Source organism: Chiloscyllium punctatum, chromosome 6, assembly GCF_047496795.1.
Source record: "Chiloscyllium punctatum isolate Juve2018m chromosome 6, sChiPun1.3, whole genome shotgun sequence".
Classification (NCBI taxonomy): domain Eukaryota; kingdom Metazoa; phylum Chordata; class Chondrichthyes; order Orectolobiformes; family Hemiscylliidae; genus Chiloscyllium; species Chiloscyllium punctatum.
In genome coordinates, this window is record NC_092744.1 from 1010312 (window position 1) to 1031140 (window position 20829).

Below are 20829 nucleotides of genomic sequence, written 5' to 3' on the forward strand. Positions count from 1 at the left end.
GCCACCTTTGTGTTCTCAATAAATCTGATGTCAATGACATTAAATTTGGGAAGGGAAGTTGTGGCTGTGATGAACAGCCTCCTGGAATAGCTTCTCCCACCATGTTTGCACATCTCTTTGCACACACTACACTACTTTATATTTAAATTGGGGACATAAGAAAACTAACAAAAAGCAGGAGAGCTGAAATGGAGCACAGGTAAATTTCTGTCTTCTGTCTCACTCTGTCTCTGTCATTCCACCACTTTAGACATGCGAAGGTAATAAAACTTACACAATACACAAAGAGAAAACAGGCCAATTAGTACAATCAATCCAAGCTGCACTCTAGGTCCCTCCTATCTTTCCTGATCTACCACCATCATCATTATCTTCTATCCTTTTACCTGTCACATATGTGTCTGGCCTCCCCTCAACTGAATCTGTAATATTCACCAAAACTACATCATGATGTAGTGGTTGCCCTCATGCTCTCAGGAAAGCTTCTATCTCAACTTTTTAATCCATGCCCTACACCTAATGCACAGACTCCAATTATCCATTTGGAATCTCAACACCTGTTTAAGGCAGGTGGCATTGCCATGATGATGGATTTTAATCCCAGATTATTTATGGTGTTTTCATTTCAGCCAAAGTCTGTTAAAGATGATTGCAGATGTAAGTTCCATGGCTTTCTGGCAAAGCTCAGTGTGAGCTCATGGAATGTCACATCTGTAAGTGTGTCAGAGAAGCATCAAACAGAGTGACTTAAAAGGAATAAATAATGAGGGGTTGCCTTCCTCTTGCAGCAGAACGTGCATTATGTCTCAAACATGTAGCCACGCTGGTATTTTACCCTTGCAGCAATATACAACAAAGGGGTTGAACCAACCACAACTCTTGATTTGTGTGTGATAGTGAGCTCAAGAGCCTGATACATGAGTGAAGGTGACAGCTTGAGGACTGTCTATTCACTGGGTGTGGGTATCGCTGGCTGAGCCAGCATTTATTGACCAGAGGGCTATTCTGAGTCATCCACATTGCTGTACATCTGGAGTCAAATATAGACAGGCCAGGTACAGATGGCAGTTACCTTCCTTAAAGGACATTAGTGAATCAGATGGATTTTTCCTGACAATCGACCATGGTTTCATTGTGATCATCAGACTCTTAATTTTAAATTTTTTATTGAATTCAAATTCTACCATCTGCCATGGAAGGCTTCAAAGCTGTGTCTTTAGAAAACTATCTGGGTCCATGGATTAATAGTTTAGTGATAATACCACTGAGCCTTTGCCTCCCACTGTCCAACACCTGTATGCTGCCCAGAAGAACACCAGACACTCTCTCAGCTTGAGTGCTGGAGGACAGGCGAACCAGTGAAGTCACAATCAGAAAGGAACCAAGACAAAAACCTGTCAGCTCACTGAGAAGCCAAGAATTTAACAAATTAAGTACATCACCACCAATATGAATATTACTGGTATCCACTTAATATTGCATCCTACACAATTCACAAAACTCATAGGATGATTTGTATGACTCTGCTAAGAATTACACGTCTGCTGAATTCACTCAATTTCATGTGCGCTTGCGTGTGTGTGTGCATGTGTGTGAGTGAGAAAGAGAGAGAGAGAGAGAGAGAAAGTGTGAGTGAATCAGTGAATGAGACAAGACCATAAGATATAGGAGCAGAATATGGCCATTCAACCCATCAAATCTGCCCCACCATTTTACTATGGCTGATGTGTTTCTCAACTTCTGCTTTCCTCCCCATCACCCTTCATCCCCTTGATCCCCTAACTAATCAAGAACCCATCTATTTCTGTCTTATTATGGTCAATGAATGGGCCTCCACACCCCTCCATGATAGTGAGTTCCTCAGATTAACCACTCTCTGGGGGAAATTCCTCCTATTCTCATTTCTAAAGTGTTGTCCAGTTATGTGTGTCTGAGTGTGAGTGTGAGCATCTCTGTGTGTGTAATCCTGAATTGGAACATTTTGGCAGCAGTGTTTATATCATACAAAAACTCCAGGATTTCTCTCAAAAGCACAGTAATTAGATTAGATTAGATTAGATTAGATTAGATTACTTACAGTGTGGAAACAGGCCCTTCAGCCCAACAAGTCCACACCGACCCGCCGAAGCGTAACCCACCCATACCCCTACATCTACATCTACATTTACCCCTTGCCTAACACGATGGGCAATTTAGCATGGCCAATTCACCTGACCTGCACATCTTTGGACTGTGGGAGGAAACCGGAGCACCCGGAGGAAACCCACACAGACATGGGGAGAACGTGCAAACTCCACACAGTCAGTCGCCTGAGGTGGGAATTGAACCCGGGTCTCAGGCGCTGTGAGGCAGCAGTGCTAACCACTGTGCCACCGTGCCGCCCACTTTTTTAAACGATTTCGCTCCTGCTTCCCTCTCTGCACCCAATTCCTGTCACCACTCAGGTTTGTGAATGTTTCCCAATGTTCCTAAATTCAGATGTTTTGGCACGCACCTTGATGCTTCTGTTAGTCTTTTAATAGGACTCTGGACTCCTACACTCAATCTCTACACCCTGATAAACATTGTGATATAAAAGTGATGAAAATAATTTGTCAGCCAGGAACTAGAGAAATGATCAATGATGAAGGCTTCAAATCTACTTTTATTTAAAAGATTCAATCTCTTATTCCCTAACAGCATCCACATTCCAAATTCCAACACTTGTTCTTGTGAAATAATGTCTCTCCTCCTTCTTTTTTGACAATTTTAAATAGGAATCTCAAGCCATACATATTTGACTAAGATCCTAAGGCAGCTATTTGTCTTTTGAAACAGTTGTACTTAAGGGAAAATGTTGTTTTGTGATCTAATGTTTCTTTTATATCTAATTCTTAACGGCTCATTGCTTATCTACACAAAATAAAGAAGTGCTGAGTGCTTACAGTTTCTGCAGTTGTTATTGTAAAGGGCTGATCGACTGACACTGTTATCGGCTATAATAAAAAGACTTCTTTTATCACAAAGTTATAAATGAATGACATGGGTTGATTTGTTTTATATAGAGTGCATAATGGATAAGTTGAGGAGCAATGTATCGACCTGAGGTTGAGGGGGGGGGGTGTCATGTGGCTACTGGGGGTGTTTGGAGAGCCAAAGATTAGCGTGGATAGTAGGTCAGGCCATTGGAGGGGGATAGAGGGTAAAATCATGCATGGAGGATATGAGAGGGCATTGGGTTTGGCTAGAAAAGCATATTTGTAATGGACGCATAATTGGATGGAGAATGAGATGGCATGAACTGATATGGAAAGTACAAGAGGAGTATTAAGAGCTGAGGGAGTTAGAAAGATAGGAACCAGAGGACGGTTTTCTTGTATTATTGTTTTTGACGATGTTGGCATGGATGGGTTGGACCGAAGGGTCTGTTTCTGTGCTATACATCTCTATAACTCTCTAAATGGGATGATAGTGAGGTTAGTCTTTTCATCAGCCTGACACAAAACCTTACCGAGGCTGCCTCTGAATATTATTTCAGGGGCCATGCACCTGATTCCAGCTTTCATCCTTCCCTGTCCACCACATCCAAAATGGAAACCCTGCCTTTATACACTTTTCCCGAGAATGGGTGTGCCAAGCTGGTTCCCGTGATACAGCTATGGGATGACAATTCAGCCCTTCAAACTTCAAGTGTTGGTGCAGACTTGAGGTACCTTTACACTGAGCTCTGCCCTGACCTGGTTTGAAACAGGCAGAATAAACAAGGTCTTTCACTGTCATATTGTAACTAGGCACTGCCTGGTGAAAGCCTATGCTAAAAGACTTGGGATTGGAACTCAAGTGTAAACATATTCACAATAATTCACAAACATCTGTTATTTAGTTTTTTTTGCAAATCACTCAATTGTCGACTTCCTTTTTATGTTGCTTATATCTAATTCTCTTTTGTGTTGAATCCTTTAGCTGGTGTTTTTCTGTCATTCTGCCATTTGCCACCTTTCTGCAGGCATCTTTGAGAGTGTGGATTTCTTATTTGTGTGAACCTCTGTTCAATATCTCAGTGGTTCTGTGAGTTCAGACCAAGCCCATGTGCACCTATTAGCCTGACATTGTAACAGTTACGATGTTCAGAGCTGGCAAACAATGAGATCAATCAATATGGAACATAGGGCCTGAGATAAGATTAGAAGTGCTGATAGAAGGTAAACCTATTATTGAGACCAATGACCTTTACAAAAATAGCCCATTGCATCTTGACAGCATTTAAGAGGATCTGAGTTTTTTTTCCAATGAATTTAGCAGATAAACTTGTGACTGAGGTTATTAGAGAATTTCTTTGCTTTCTTGTTGATTAAGATGTGGTCAATTCCTTTCGTTCACAATCAGTTCTTCTCTGGGCACTTGGACTGGGATCTCAGCAGGTTCACAGCAAAACCCTGGTGACAAACTGCAAAAAGGTTTGACCTTTGCTCTCTTCTTGTGACCCCTCCTTGTTCGATTTGTACTTCAACTAACCAATACCTGATTAGATAATGCTTTGCGCTGGCCTTAAAAATTAGATAAAAGCTTAAATTTATGACATGACTCCAGAGTAGGGCGAGTGCACTCTAATCTCATTCAAGTGATTCCCTGTCGGGTCATATTTTCCAATTTCATTTTCAAACTTCAGTCTGTTTTCTGCTTATTTACTGCTTGTCATTCCTGCCACTCATCTCAAGCAACTTTCTTTTCAGAGTTTAATTCCTGGTCCAGTCAAGCACTTAAATAGTTTCAAAGTATCTTAGGAATTGCAGCTTGGCCATTGAAGGCTGACACAGATTTGGACAGTTCATATTTAAATACTGCCAAGTTATGGAATTATTAAAAGAAAAGATGAGCACTGTACGATAGAGGTACAGAAACATTCCACACACAGTTCCAATCGATTCTGTACATCAGCATTGTCTCTCCAGTGAGAAATATTGAGAAAAAGATAGATATAGAAAGATAGATATGGAATGACAGGTATAGAAAGAAAGATATAGAAAGATATATGATAGATGTCAAAAGATGGATAAATAAAGAAAACCTCTGAGTTTTTATTCAAAAGTCAAATGTCAGATCTTGGTTTTTGTTCAAATTTCTGTTTAAATTTATCTAAATCATTTGACTTTAGATTGAATCAGATGATTAGTTCAGATTGATATATCAAATTGTGATTACTTTTAGCATTTTAAACTAAAGAGTTAAATTCACTGAGAAATTAAATTATATACAATCCCACTGTGACCTCTGCAGCTATTTCAAACTAATCATAATTAGCTAAAGAGGTTTCAGTAATAGCATATTGATGCACCTTTGTTTTGTTAATGTCTTGCCAACATACCATGCAATGGCCTGCATCACATCAGCGTTACTTTGTGAAAACAACATCACCGGACTTTAAAATGATTCGTAGGTATGTCCACGTAATATAAATGCATCCACCTTACTTCGTGGTTATTTTATTGTTTGATATTGTTGTAACCACCCTTCACAACTTAAGAGTTTTATGTGTTTGCCAAACAATTTATTATTTGGTTTCAAAAAATTAGGTGATGTTGAACATATCATAATACTTTGTCACAAACATGTGAGATCATTATGACAGCATGATGCTTGAAGACAAGGAGCCCAAGTATTCATTTTAGTCCCTGCATTGCTTCTTCCAGTTCTGAATGTTTGTTTGGCTGCAGTGCCTGTGTCTTAGTGACTGCTCACATTAACAGAAATACTGACAATGGAGGTGCAACATCTCATATGTTTTCTTCTCAAGCACTCCTACATCCATTACAGCTGGTCACTGACTGAAGTAACAAGAAGGGTATCTAGTCTGTCAGAATGCAGTGTTAAAGTGCAAAAGTACATTTTTCCTTGGATATACTTTACTATGTATTGTTCAAAATGCGATAGAATTTCATCTTCAGCCTTTATCTTTACAAGAATTACATGGACATTAACGCAATGCAATATAATGCGGAAATTATGATCATTTGAAATGACAAGAAAAGTGATGCTGAATCATTATACAGTTCTGGCAACTTATTCTCTGACATGTATGTTCATACTGTGTAATCATCACCAAGTCTGGGAGCTTCACACATGAAATCTCGCTCATTCTTGGAGATGATGCTGGGGAGGTACCGTTTTGCTGATAGAACAATGAGAAGTTGAGATGAGTGGATGGTTAGAGAATATAATTTATTCAGTATGAGATTGCTTTGAGGGGCTATTCAGGAGTTTTATAAAACTTCCATTAAATTACTTGTCTATGGTATTATTTAACTTTACAGTGCACATTCATTACAGCCTTCAAATTAATAATGATTGTTAAAAATGAAACACTAACTGAGTCCCCATTGCTGAATAATATTATTGCCAGATTGACAATAACATATAATGAAATTATTTTGCAGCATTTTAAGAGAAATGTAAGGCATTAAGAGTCTGCAAAATAATGCCTGTTGTGTTTATGATGTGTGAGTGATAATATAAATGAAGCAGGATGTAGCCATCCAGATGGAAATGGAACTTGCACATGGACTGTCCAAAACCTAATGATTTTCTAACCAGTGGACGGTTTTGTATATGGATGTAGTTTTCCTTGCTGAGTTGGAAGGTTCTTTTTCAGATGTTTAGTCACCATACTAGGTAACATCATCGGTGAGCCTCTGGATGAAGCACTGGTGGTGTAGCCCACTTTCTACTTATTCCACTTTCTGTTTATTGATAGCGTTCTGGTTGGAATGTCATGCTTCAAGAAATTCTCCTGTGTGTATCTGTTTGCCTTGTCTTAGGATGGATGTGTTGTCCCAGTCGAAGTGGTGTCCTTATTCTTCTATATGTAAGGATACTAGTGAGAGTGCACCATGGCTTTTTGTGGCTAGTTGATGTTCATCTATTCTGGTAGCTAGGTTTCTGCCTATTCGTCTGATGTAGTATTTGTTACAGGCCTTGCAAGGTATTTTATAAATGACACTTGTTTTGTTTGTTGCTAGTATAGATCTTTTAAGTTCATTGGCCACTTTTTAAGTGTGTTGGTAGGTTTGTGGGCTACCATGTTGCCAAGAGGTCGAGTTGTCTGGAAGTCATTTCAGGTTTTGTATCTTATTGATCAACTAAAAATCTAACTCATCACAAAAGCTTTATCTGCTTTTGAATTAATTTACAAATTCATTCTTTTTTAAATTAATGCCTAATTTTGCCAGAAATAATAAAAATAAGAATTATTTTGCTACTTTGACAATGCTAGTAATGACCAGAGAAGATTGTTACTCCTCTGCCCCACAACTACACTTTGGGTTGCTATTGGGCTGCGTTGCTCAGTGTGTAGGTTGCTACTTATATCTCATTATTATTATTACTATTATTACTATTTAACTAGTCATAGTACATTAACCAGAAACAGACTGATTGCCATAGTACCAGGAGTTCAATACATGGTCATACATTTCTATAATTGCTGGCATAAATCAATTGTCATACAATTCTGTGCCAACCACCAGTCAATAGTTTTGTTTCTTCACAGATATTGCTCACCTTTGATAAATACACTCAGTATAAACAAGAAAAAGTTAACAAGGAGGCAATACTTTGAAATGAATGGTGCTGCAACAGATTGAGTAAGGCACCACTTCATTGTTAGAGTGAACAAGATTTTGTGAAAGTAGAGTTTTTGGAGTGTGCTTGTCCCCAAAACTATTTCTACCAAGAAGCTCCCACTATAGGTGGGAGTAGTTATTAGATTAGATTAGATTAGATTACTTACAGTGTGGAAACAGGCCCTTCGGCCCAACAAGTCCACACCGCCCCGCCGAAGCGTAACCCACCCATACCCCTACATCTACATTTACCCCTTACCTAACACTATGGGCAATTTAGCATGGCCAATTCACCTGGCCTGCACATCTTTGGACTGTGGGAGGAAACCGGAGCACCCGGAGGAAACCCACGCAGACACGGGGAGAACGTGCAAACTCCACACAGTCAGTCGCCTGAGGCGGGAATTGAACCCGGGTCTCAGGCGCTGTGAAGCAGCAGTGCTAACCACTGTGCCACCGTGCCGCCCAGTTATCATTTGCGCTATCTCGCACTCAGGTAAATATTTCACTCACTACCTGAGATTGCAAATCAGCTGCTCACAATGTAAATGTCCTGACTTTATTTCCACTGATTTCAATGGAAGGTCAAATAGAAAATTATGATAAGAGCTTCATGATGATTTGCAATGTTAGTCCCACATCAAAGTGCTGAATTGAAAATTCACCCCAATATATGGAAAGTCAAACAACCCTACAAGCCATCAACTCACCAACTATACATTATACTTTGTCAGCAATGGGACATGACTTCTCAGTACGATACGAGAATAAACACATTTTTAAAAATTAGATGGTTTAAAAAATATTCCTGCAAGAGAGTCAAAGTCCAAATCAGAAACATTTTACAAATAACACAGGCTGCTCTGGACGAGTATCTACATTTGAAACACAGAGAAATTAAAACGTGTGCTTACTTCCCAGCCGTGAGAAGGATCCTTCAAGCTTGATAGCTCTTCCCCAATGTAAGGACCAAGTTTTTCACCTATTTCAAGCTTTCTTTTAGTCCATATTCCTAACCCGGCACCTGGAATGCTTGACTCACGGAGTTCAAATTCTGGTGGAATGGGAATATCGTCAGGAATGTAGATGGGAGCTTTGTAGGGAGAGCCCTCCTTAGGTGTGAAGTCTTCATTAGATGTAGCAGGTGAGGAAAGATCATGTGCGCTGAGGGACAGAGGCCCTGTCTCATCATCAGCATTAGGCTCCTCCACTGGTAGAATTGCAGAAAACCCATCATACAGACTGTCATCACCTAATTAGAAAGATAAAGCAGAAATGAACAAGTTGGAGATTGTAAACCAAAAGATCACAGTAAAAATTATGATTGATATTTCACAGAATCTGGAGTGAAGTGAGGATATTGCAGTCAATTTAGATAGTCGTGGTAATCTCAAGCAACATTAGGGAATTGAGGTCAATGAATATCAATAGAAACATGGGACTGAAGTGAAAAATTGGGGTCATTCAGGGTAGCAGAGGAAACCTGGGAAAAGGGGAGAGAATTAAAATTACTCTGGGTGTCAACAGACATCGACAGTGAAACATGAATGAGTCACTCTGGGAATTTAAACTGGGAGAAATGGAGGAAGAAAGCTGATGTGAAATTGACCAAATTTGCCAGTACCAGCAGAAAAAGGAAAAAGAAAAGTCTGGCCTGTCATGTTTCAGATTCATTCCTGAAAAAAAATCATTCATAAATTATTAATTGATACCACAGTATAACAATCTAAGCTTTAATGTATGTGTAATATATATATTATAGAAGCATATATTATTTATCAGGAATATAAGTGAGTCCCATAGTGATATTGTCAACTTTATGTTGATATCATCTTATATTAATTGACTGAATAAAGAGCTCAAATATTTTCTCCTTAATTTTTAACCATTTTTTCAGCTGTCTAATCTTAGAAAGTATTTATTAAAGTGTTCAAAATCACAACTTGAATAAATTGTCTGAGATGATCATCCCCTTATTTTTCTCTGTCCATTCATAACAAAAACTAACCAACTCCAAAAGAATTTTTTGCAGACTACTTACCTGGAAGTTTCACAGAATAGGATTCATATTATCCTACTGTTAGGTATTATTCAAAATTATTGAGACTTTTTGAAATCCTATACAGATAAAAATATACAATCTAATGCGATGCCTAACTATCATTTAGCACAAGGCAGTCCTGTTTGTTTAAGGGGCAGTTTCTTTGCCAATTGTGCTGCTAAACATGCCACAGCTAATTCTCTCACATATTCCACCTAATTTCAACTCTGTGCACTGAAGATATAAATCTTTTGTACTAGATACCCCATAGGTTTGGTTTGTGACAGTGAAGATATAGAAATCAGTGTAAGTCATCATCGCTGTCACAGTGTCATCAATGGCCCCAGTGACCTACAAGTGCTATCAGCTGCTGCTCCCAATGTATAATTTAAAGGTCTAAATTCACAACTCCATTCTCAGGGTGAATGTCATCCATACCCCTTCTTCCTGTTATGAGACAATGCAGCTAAGTTTCATTTATCCAAACATTTCTCTGAAATTGTGCTTTCAAACATGTGAACAGAGGAAAATTTTAACTGTGTAATGATTGTAACACAATTAAAAACTCATTCATTGGGAATGGTTTTATGTTTTTATGACATCTAATGCGAACAGAACCTTCCCTTTGTGTCGGGTTTCATGGCTATTCAAATGACATTACTTATAGCTCCAATTTACCACAACACTTTTTGATACCCATTGTTTCAAACTTATACCTCCCTGAATTATAAATTATTCCCCCATTCTTTGCTTCAGTTTAATGTCCCTTGATCAACACTGGTGTACTGCTATGACACCAGTCAGGATGAAGAAGTGATCAATGCAACGTGTCAGGTCTTCACCACTGTGTCCCATTCTGCAAAGCATGACTGTTCGTCTCTGTATTCCTTCATCACTCCACTCCTTCACTAGAATTACAGATTCCATTTCTAAAGAATACTCAAACCAGCCATTTGGTGAAGAAGCAGCTCATAGTCAGAGGGTCATAGAGATATACAGCACGGAAACAGACCCTTCGGTCCAACCCGTCCATGCCAACCAGATATCCCAACCCAATCTAGTCCCACCTGCCAGCACCCAGCCCATATCTCTCCAAACCCTTCCTATTCATATACCATCCAGATGCCTTTTAAATATTGTAATTGTACCAGCCTCCACCACATCCTCTGGCAGCTCATCCATACACGTACCACTCTCTGCGTGGAAAAGTTGCCCCTTAGGTCTCTTTTATATCTTTCCCCTCTCACCCTAAACCTATGCCCTCTAGGTCTGGACTCCCCGACCCCAGGGAAAAGACTTTGTCTATTTATCCTATCCATGCCCCTCATGATATTGTAAACCTCTACAAGGTCACCCCTCAGCCTCCGACGCTCCAGGGAAAACAGCCTCAGATTGTTCAGCCTCTCCCTGTAGCTCAGATCTTCCAACCCTGGAAACATCCTCGTAAATCTTTTCTGAACCATTTCAGGTATCACAACATCCTTCCAATAGGAAGGAGACCAGAATTGCACACAATATTCCAACATCCTGTACAGCCGCAATATGACCTCCCAACACCTGTACTCAATACTCTGACCAATAAACGAAAGCATACCAAACACCTTCTTCACTATCCTATCTACCTGCGACTCCACTTTCAAGGAGCTATGAACCTGCACTCCAAGGTCTCTTTGTTCAGCAACACTCCCTAGGACCTCACCATTAAGTGTATAAGTCCTGCTAAGATTTGATTTCTCAAAATGTAGCACCTCACTCTTATCTAAATTAAACTCCATCTGCCACTTCTCAGCCCATTGGCCCATCTGGTCCAGATCCTGTTGTAATCTGAGGTAACCTTCTTTGCTGTCCACTACACCACCAATTTTTGTGTCTTCTGCAAACTTACTAACTGTACCTCTTATGCTCGCATCCAAATCATTTATATAAATGATGAAACGTAGTGGACCCAGCACAGATCCTTGTGATACTCCACTGGTCACAGGCCTCCAGTCTGAAAAACAACCCTCCACCACCACCCTCTGTCTTCTACCTTTGAGCCAGTTCTGTATCCAAATGGCTAGTTCTCCCTGTATTCCATGAGATCTAACTTTGCTAATCAGTCTCCCATGGGGAACCCTGTCGAACGCCTTACTGAAGTCCATATAGATCACATCTACCACTCTTCCCTCATCAATCCTCTTTGTTACTTCTCCAAAAAACCTCAATCAAATTTGTGAGACATGATTTCCCACGCACAAAGCCATGTTGACTATCCCTTAATCAGTCCTTGCCTTTCCAAATACATGTACATCCTGTCCCTCAGGATTCCCTCCAACAACCTGCCCACCACTGAGGTCAGGCTCACTGGTCTATAGTTCCCTGGCTTGTCTTTACCACCCTTCTTAAACAGTGCCACCACATTTGCCAACCTCCAGTCTCCCGGTACCTCACCTGTGTCTATCGATGATACAAATATCTCAGCAAGAAGCCCAGCAATCACTTCTCTAGCTTCCCACAGAGTTCTTGGGTACACCTGATCAGGTGCTGGGGATTTATCCACTTTTATGCGTTTCAAGACATCCAGCACTTACCTCTCTCTAATATGCACATTTTTAAAGATGTCACTATTGTTTAAAATGAATGAATCTAGAAATCTATCCTTTTCTGCTGAGCCCAACTGTGTTTCATTAGCAAATACAGAAATTGCTTGAAAATCCTCAGAAGATCAAGCAGCATTTGTGAAGAGAAAGCAGAGATAACGTCTCAGTTCCAGTGACCCTTCTTCAGCATGTAAACTCTGCTTTCTCTCCAGAGATGCTGCCAGAACTATTGAGATTTTCCAACAGTTTCTATGTTTGTTTCAGAATTCCAGCATTCGCCAATCTTTTACTTTTCAGTTTCAATAATCTTGACAACTAGCTCCCAGCAACTCTGTAACACACACATTCAACCATTTGGACATTAACCTTTCATGCTGATCTATGACAGGAGAGTCTAAATGCAAGTTGTGGTTTATCTAATCCCACCAATATGAAGAAATAGACCACAAGATATTACATTCTTTTTGTTTTTTCCATGTGGTTTCCTTAAATACTTTTAGTAAGATTACCTCTAACAATAAAAAGATTTATTTTAGAAGATCTAGAATTGGGAACTATAAGGAGACTGACTCACAACAAAATACTTGGTAAACTCCTATAAGAGCATGTTATTGTATACAGGTAGTGATATTGTTCAGTTCAGTTTACATTGTTGGATCATGTGATTATAAACAAGCTAACAAAAATCTCAAACATTTTTTTCATGAACCAGTGCCAGTACCACAGTTTTAGCACTGCAAGAATAGTGAAAACCCAGAACTTGGTCACTGCTTTACAACGTTCAATATTAGAAAGTGATTTTTCAATTCCATTGTTCCAGTGGGGAATCTCTCCTACCAGGAGTGTGTAACAGAAATCCAGGGAGTGCAGTGTGTGAGATTTATCATATCAATTATGATTGGGATCTTGTGACTAGCTCACGCCTGGTTTCTAAAAGCACAGTCATGGTTTATGACTCCCCCTTTAAAAGTTCCATGGATTAAGTTATCAAAGTGTATAATTAACATCTTCCAATTCATGGTGCAGGGAATTTGGCTTCTGATTTTTGTTTTCCTTTCCTTTTCCACCCTTCCGTTCCTGAGTATAGTGACTCAGGTATAAGTATGATGTTGAATGTTGGTTATTTCAGGAAATCTGCTGTAATATGTACATGCATGAATTTGCAGAGATATTGGACTGACAATTCTACAATTAAAATTTCTTCAAGTCCATAAATTGTTCTATAATCACTATTCAGGTTTTGTGTTACAGTTGCATCCCTCAGAACCCCTCTCTTCACCATTTATATCATCCCTTCCTTGCTATAATCAGTTCTGAAGAAGGGTCACTGAATTCAAAACATTAACTCTGCTTTCTCTCTGCAGATGCTGCCAGACCTGCTGGGATTTTCCCAGCAATCTCTGCTTTTGTTTAGATTTCCAGCATCTGCAGTTCTTTGTTTTATTTTGCTGTTCAGTTGGTTATTCTTTCCATGTGAGATTCAATTGTGAGTTTCACTTGGTTATTTGTCCATGATTTGTGTCACAGATAAGCCTGCTCCTGTCTTCTCTTGGTATCCGTACATACATATATTCTCCAGCAGCAGTTTCTGATTACGACAATGCTGGCGATTTTAATACCTCCTTAGAAGCATCCTCACACCAGTCAGACTGCAGCCATCTGAGTTTAGATCAAACAGCAATTTGATCAGAAAACAACCTTGGAAGCTTAAGGGTGTGTGTGGCACAGTCCCATGTGGGTGGAATGCTTACTCACTAAACCATTAGGAAGATTTCACAAACTAACATGATATAATTTTTTTTAAAGCTGAAAGAATTGCAGATGTTGGAGATCAGAAACAAAAGCAGAAATTACTGGAAAATTTCAGTAGGTCTGGTAGCATGTGTAAACAGAAAGCAGAGTTAATGCTGCAGGTCGAGTGATCCTTCTTCAGAATATAATTTCAATTGGTGCTGCTGTGAATTGCTCCAATCACTGTGTAACTCTACTCTCTGGGTCCTAACCCTCACCAATTCTCACTGAAACAACAATCTCACTGACTAGCTCTTGCCCACCTTGATTTTGAATTTTTTTTTTGCTTTTGAACCCCTTCATGGTCTCTCTAACCCTTATACTGACAAAGCTTACCTCTGCAATCTCCTCCAGCCCCAAACCCTTCTATGCATCTGACCTCTGTCAATTATGACTTCTAGAGTGTTTCCAAGTTTAGTCATTGCTGGCTTCTTACCTAGAGTCTGAGGTTTCTCCCTAAATCTTTAGAACATATTACATTACAGTGCAGTACAGCCCTTTCGGCCCTCAATGTTGTGCCATCAGTGGAACCAATCTGAAGCGTATCTATCCTACACTATTCCATTTTCATCTATATGTCTATCCAATGACCACTTAAATGCCCTTAAAGTTGGTAAGTCTATTACTGTTGCAGGCAGGGCATTCCATGCCCCTACTACTCTCTGAGTAGACACAATAAAGCTCTCCAACCTCTCTCTCCTTTTAAGGCACTCCTTAAATGCTATCTCTTTGATAAACCTTTTAGTCATGTGACCCAATATTTCTTTCAGCCACTCACAGCCAACATTTGTTCCCTTACACTCCCATGAAGTACGAGGGTCCCACATTAGACACTTTATTACTTTAAAGGTGCTATATAAGTTATTGTTGTTGAGATGTGTGATACTTAATGTATCTCTAAGTATTCTGATGTGACAAGACATTAATTTGCTTTCTGCAAAAAGATTCCATTTAACATTTTATAATTACTTGTTTTTTTATGTATACAATATTGTGGATGTTCATACACGTTTGTGTGTGCGCACGTTTTTGTGCATGTGCACTTTTAGCATGTATGTACCTGTGTTTATGTGTGTGCTTGTGTTTGTGTGTGCACATTTGTGTGCCTATGCTTGTATATATGCATATTATAGCATGTTCACGTTTTTGTGTTTGTGTGCACTTTTTGCATGTATGTGCCCATGTCTATATGTGTGTGCACATGTTTGAGTTTGTGCATGTGTTTGTATATATGCACATGTTTGTGTGTGTTTATGTGTCTGTGTGTGCGTGTGCATGTGTGTGTGATATAGAGCTTGCAGAATACCATTCCACATTTCATAATCAGGATCAGTCAACATATGTCAAAATGTAATTTATGGATTATCCCCGGCACTGAATATAAAGTGACACTTTGCCTTTCCAGTAAAAATGGATGTATCAAGACTAAGTGTTTCAAAGTGTCCTTAAGCTTCACATATCAGGCATTGTGAACATATTAAGGGCTTCCTTCATCAGGTGGAGTTTTTGGTGTGTTCAATGGAGGGTTTCTATGATTCATTTTGAAAAGTATAAATGCTGACAAGTGTTGGCCAAAGAAATACTTTGGCTTTAATTCCAGCTAGCAATGAGAAAATAAGTGGTGAAACTATTTCAACTAACTTTTAAAATGCAACTGGAGATCAGAGCCATTTCTGCACACGGATAGCTCTGATGATGAGCAATATGACAAAGCTAATGCATCCCTAGCCCTGCACGACATGTCACAACAGGTCGCTTTTACACAGCTTTCCTGGTGAAATTTAAAACTACTCAGTGGGAGCTTCCTCTAGATGGTAAGTGACGCATTGCTAGAAAATGTTCCATTCGCATGCGAGAGTGAGCAGAGGCTGCCTGCCGAAGATCATTAGTCCAGAATTGGATGGGTGCTTATTGTGGACCCTGGCAACTCATCCCCAGCAGGTAATGTCTGGCTACATCCACTTCAGTCTCCAGATCCACAGGAGGCTGAGAGCTTCCAACTGACCAGAATGATGTCACGAAGCTGCCAAACTCAGGACTGGAGATCAGAGAACACAAATCATTAATTCTTTCTGACACTGGCATCTTGAATAAACCCTTGGAGAGGTTTTTGACTTGGAGTTCTGGCTGATTTCCACAGAAAAAAAAACTGTACCAATGCTTCATCAGAAACAAAAGGGTCTCTCCAATGCAATTTGTTACATGCAAGGCTATTTCTTGCGCCAGTTTCTTTGCAGACATTGCAAAAGGAGCCAACATCGTTTGAGAGAGTTGTAAATAAAGAAATATTTGGACTAATGCAACAAACCATCAAGGCAATCAAAATGATGAGCAAGTGCAGTGAGCTACAACAGAAAATAGAAATAACCAGAAATGCCAATAGGAGAGTCAAAAATGAGAGAAAAAAAGGAGTTACATACAAAATGAAAATGAATGAAAGTTTGACAGACCTAGAGGTCAAGGTATTAAATCTTTTGCAGACTGCATTATTGATTGAATGTTTGAAACAAATGATTGGAGAAAGAATGAAAGATCCATGTTATGCTGATCTTTCTGAATGAATTTATAATGTATTTTTACCTTTCTTCAGACATATATTGTGGAATATGTGCAATAATAAGGTGTCCACATTCTGAAGTATATCAGCAGCATGTAACATGGAGTACAAGCATTTAGGGTTGTAGTAAATGACTCTCATGTCCAATCCTAGGCACTGGGCAATTTCTAAATGTGTACCTCTTCCAGATGTTAATTGCAGATTGTTCTCATGCATTTCTATAAACTATTGAAACTTTTAAACCTTTTGAAGCAAGTTATTCAAATAACGATCTCACCCAAATTTACTTATTTTACTAACATGGAATCTACCGTCACCCACACAAGATTATTTTCATTCCAATTCAAGTTCAAATCTTAAATAAGTCTCATCTTTGAAATAAATAGTTGGGCCGGTTAAATTTATAAGAAGTAGAATCTATTTGTGTGTTCTCTGATAATTCAAATATTCTCAATGTCATGTAACTATCGAATATCATATTATAATTCCATTATTCAATTCACATCCAGCAGCACCCATAATACATTAAATATTTATCGACTGAAAAACCACTGCTTAATAGCTCATACTCTCCTATTGCCAGTTACTTCTCTGGAGAATGTGCTTATGTTAAATTCTCTGGGGATCAGGTCAAAGTGAGGGTAGCTTGTAGTTTAGTGACACAAGGAATTTTAAAGTCAGGGCTTTATTAGCAATATTATGCATGCATTCTAGATTTCAATCTAACGATAATCCTTATTTTCACAAAAATGTCATTGTGCTCAAATTTATATTTCATAATTGTTGTTTCCAATGTCAGTATACAAACACTTGACTATGTTTATACGACAGACTTGGCTGCGCTAAATACCATGCAGTAAATTACTCTGAAGTGAAACTTAACATCTCTTCCTTTTCCAAAATCTTAGTCTGCTCAATTTCAGTGTTAAATTAGGTTCAGAATCCAGCTTCAAGAATTTGCTTTGCACTGCTACAATAACTGTAGTGCAAAATGTTCCCTTGTAAGATTGAATTGGGTAAATGTAGCTAGTTTCCAGAAATGTCAATGGGATCCCAATGTGTGATTTTCCAAGCCATATCAAAGTGATAGGAGCTGCATGCAATCATGATCAAACCCTACACAGAAATACAGAAGACAGAAACAGGAGTAGGCCATTCGGCCCTTCAAACCTGCTTTGTCATTCAATGTGATCATCCAACTCAACAGCTTGTTCCCGATTTCACCCCCAAACCCTTTGGTTCCTTTAGCCCCAAGTGCAAAAATGAACTCCTTCCTGAAATTAAATAAGTGAAATGATCGTTATTTCAGTTGAGTACTGAATGCACTGCTGAGTAACAGCACACCTCAATAAGGGGCCAAAGTTTGTGTCAGGCTTGCACCACTTAAAGGTTTAAGAACAGAAATTACCAGAGAAACTCAGCAGGTCTGGAGAGAAAGCAGATTTAATGTTTTGGATCCAGTGACCCTTCTTCAGAACTGGCTGGGAGATGATGGCTTAGTGTTATTATTATAAGACTATTAATCCAGAAACCAAGGTAATGTTCTGGGACCCAGGTTCAAATCCTGCCAAGGCAGATGGTGGAATTTGAATTCAACAAAAATCTGGAAATAGAGAGTCTCGTGATGATCACGAATCCATTGTCAAAAAAATCCATCTGCTCACTAATATCATTTCGAAATGGAAACTGATGTTTTTACCTGGTCTGGCCTACATGTGACTCCAGACTCACAGTTGACTCCCAACTACCCGCTCGACAAGATGGAGATATGCAACAAATACTGACCTCCAGATCCTGTGCATGTATAAAAAAGAAAGGACAAACTGCACCTTTTAATTGCTTGGTGCATTCTGGCTACAGCAGTGGATGCAGTTGTTTGAAGAAGTGAGCAATACCTGATGCAGGAAGCAGAGGACAAGAGAACAGACAAACCTGCATGGCCCAAGGGTCCCAGATTCAATGTTACAATCTTTGGTGTAGGAACTGAACAGGATAAGGTTATCTCTCAGGTGAGTGCAATCAATGCTCGTGGACCCGTCCTGGGGACCTGAATGCAGGCTTAAAGATATTTTATAACTCAAATGCGAGAACAAAATGCGTAAATGCATGATCACATGATATATCCTGCCAAATACCGCCCATTCAGCCACCAACTAACATTCTCTATAAACCACAATTTCAACCTCACATTCATAGTTTTCTCTCAGTCTCACATTCAGTATTGCTGAAGGCTGAAAATCTGAAGCCACAGATAACACACAATAGCAGCTGTTCAACTGTGGCATGTACATCACCCAAGCCACACTCACTGTTCCATTTCACTCTCTACCTTTGCAAGGCAGTTGGTGTGTAATCAATTGTAGGGGAAGTTGATTGGTTAAAGGCAGACACACTTCTGGGAATAACTGGAATGGCCATCAGAGAGACCATGGCGAGCAGTACTGCTGAAGCTAGCTGGACTGACAGGATCTTCCTGTCTGAATCACCTTCTCAAATTGAACTTTATCCTCACCCTCACATTCTGCTGTGATGGAGAAACTGCTGTTGGTATAACCATGGGCATTGTTCATCCCAACAGAACTTCGCCTAAAAACTGTTCTTGTGCATTTACGCTTTCAGATACTGTTATGACTTAAATGGGGAGAGTAGATAACCATGCTCCAGCGTCCCACAAGGAATCATAAGGTTTCAATTAAATCACCAAAATGACCAATTTAAGTTGACGCGGGCAGGCCGGTGGACGTAGTCTATATGGATTTCAGTAAGGCCTTTGATCAGGTTCCACATAGTAGGCTGCTTTGGAAGGTTAGATCACATGGATTCTGAAGGACATGTCATATTGGATACACAATTGACTTGGTGGGAGGAAGCAGAGGGTAATAGTGGAAGGATACATGTCAGACTGAAGGCCTGTGACTAGTGGAGTGCCTCAGGTGTAGGTGCTGGGCCCATTACTATTTGTTATCTATATCAATGATTTGGAAGAGAATATACAAGGCACGATTAGTAAGCTTGCTGATGACACTAATTTAGTAGGTGGAGTGGACAATGAGGAAGGTTATCAGAAATTGCAGTAGGATCTTGATCAGCTGGGGAAGTAGGCCAAGCAATGGCAAATAATATAGAAAAGTATGGGGTCTTGCATTTTGGAGCATCAAGTCAAGGTAGGAGTTTCATGATGAATGATCGGGTCTTAAGGAATGTAATGGAACAGAGGAACCTTAGAGTTCAGGTTCACAGTTCTCTGGAAGTGGAGTCCCAGGTAGACAGGGCAGTGAAGAAGGCTGTTGGCACACTGGTCTTCATCAGCCAGGGCACTGAGTATAGAAGTTGGGAAGTTATGTTGCAGTTGTACAGGACGTTGGTGAGGCCGCACTTGGAGTATTATGTTCAGTTTTGTTCACATTGCTGTAGGAAAGATGTTATTAAACTGCAAAGAGTGCAGAAGAAATTTACAAGGATCTTGCCAGGACTCAATGGTCTGAGTTATAGGGAGAGGTTGGAGGAGCTGGGATTTTTTTTCTCTTTAGAGCGTAGGAGATTGAGGGAGAATCTTATAGAAGTGTATAAGATCATGAGAGGCATGGATAGGGTGAATGCACTCAGTCTTTTTCGCAGGGTTGGGGAATTGAGGGCATCATCATAGAGTCATAGAGTCAGTTTAAGGTTAGAGGGGAAAGAATAAAAGAGAGCCTGAGGGGCAACTTTTTTAGACAGAGGAAGGTACACATTTGGAATGAGGTGCCAGTGGAAGTGGTTGAGGCAGGTACATTAACAACATTTAAAAGGCATTTGGACAAATACATGGATAGGAAAGGATGAGAAGAACATGGGCCAAGTGCAGGGCAATGGGGTTAGTGTGGATGGACATTTTGGTTGGTAAGGGCCAGTTTGGGCCAAAGAGCCTGTCTCCGTGCTGTAGGACTCTATGACTCAACAACGCTATGACTTGAATGACTGTTACTCAGATAAAAGCCATTCACAGTAGGTTTCATCACTAACAGGAATATAACTTTATTTATTGTAACACACTTAATGTTAATGGATGTCATGTATAGTGTGATAAAGATCAGTTGCAGATATGAGCAGAGAAATGGCAGATGGAGGTTAATCCGGCTGCAGTTTGGGAGATCAAGTGTTTAGGAAAAATAGAGTTAATGGCAGGACCCTGAACAGCACTGATGGACAGAGGGATCATGGAGTTCAAGTCCACAGCTTCTTGAAAGTGGCCAAGTAGATAGGGTGTTAAAGATGGCGTATGAC

At 39.7% G+C, this 20829-nt stretch overlaps 1 protein-coding gene across 8 annotated transcripts in view; it reads right to left on the bottom strand.

Annotated features, from left to right (window-relative positions):
* Positions 1-20829, bottom strand: part of mecom (MDS1 and EVI1 complex locus) — a 1146298-nt gene that overhangs the window by 727709 nt on the left and 397760 nt on the right. For all 8 annotated transcript variants that reach the window (XM_072571879.1, XM_072571878.1, XM_072571874.1 and 5 more), the window contains one exon: positions 8513-8850. In XM_072571879.1, the coding sequence (XP_072427980.1) occupies positions 8513-8850 (338 nt within the window). The remainder of the gene's footprint in view (positions 1-8512; positions 8851-20829) is intronic.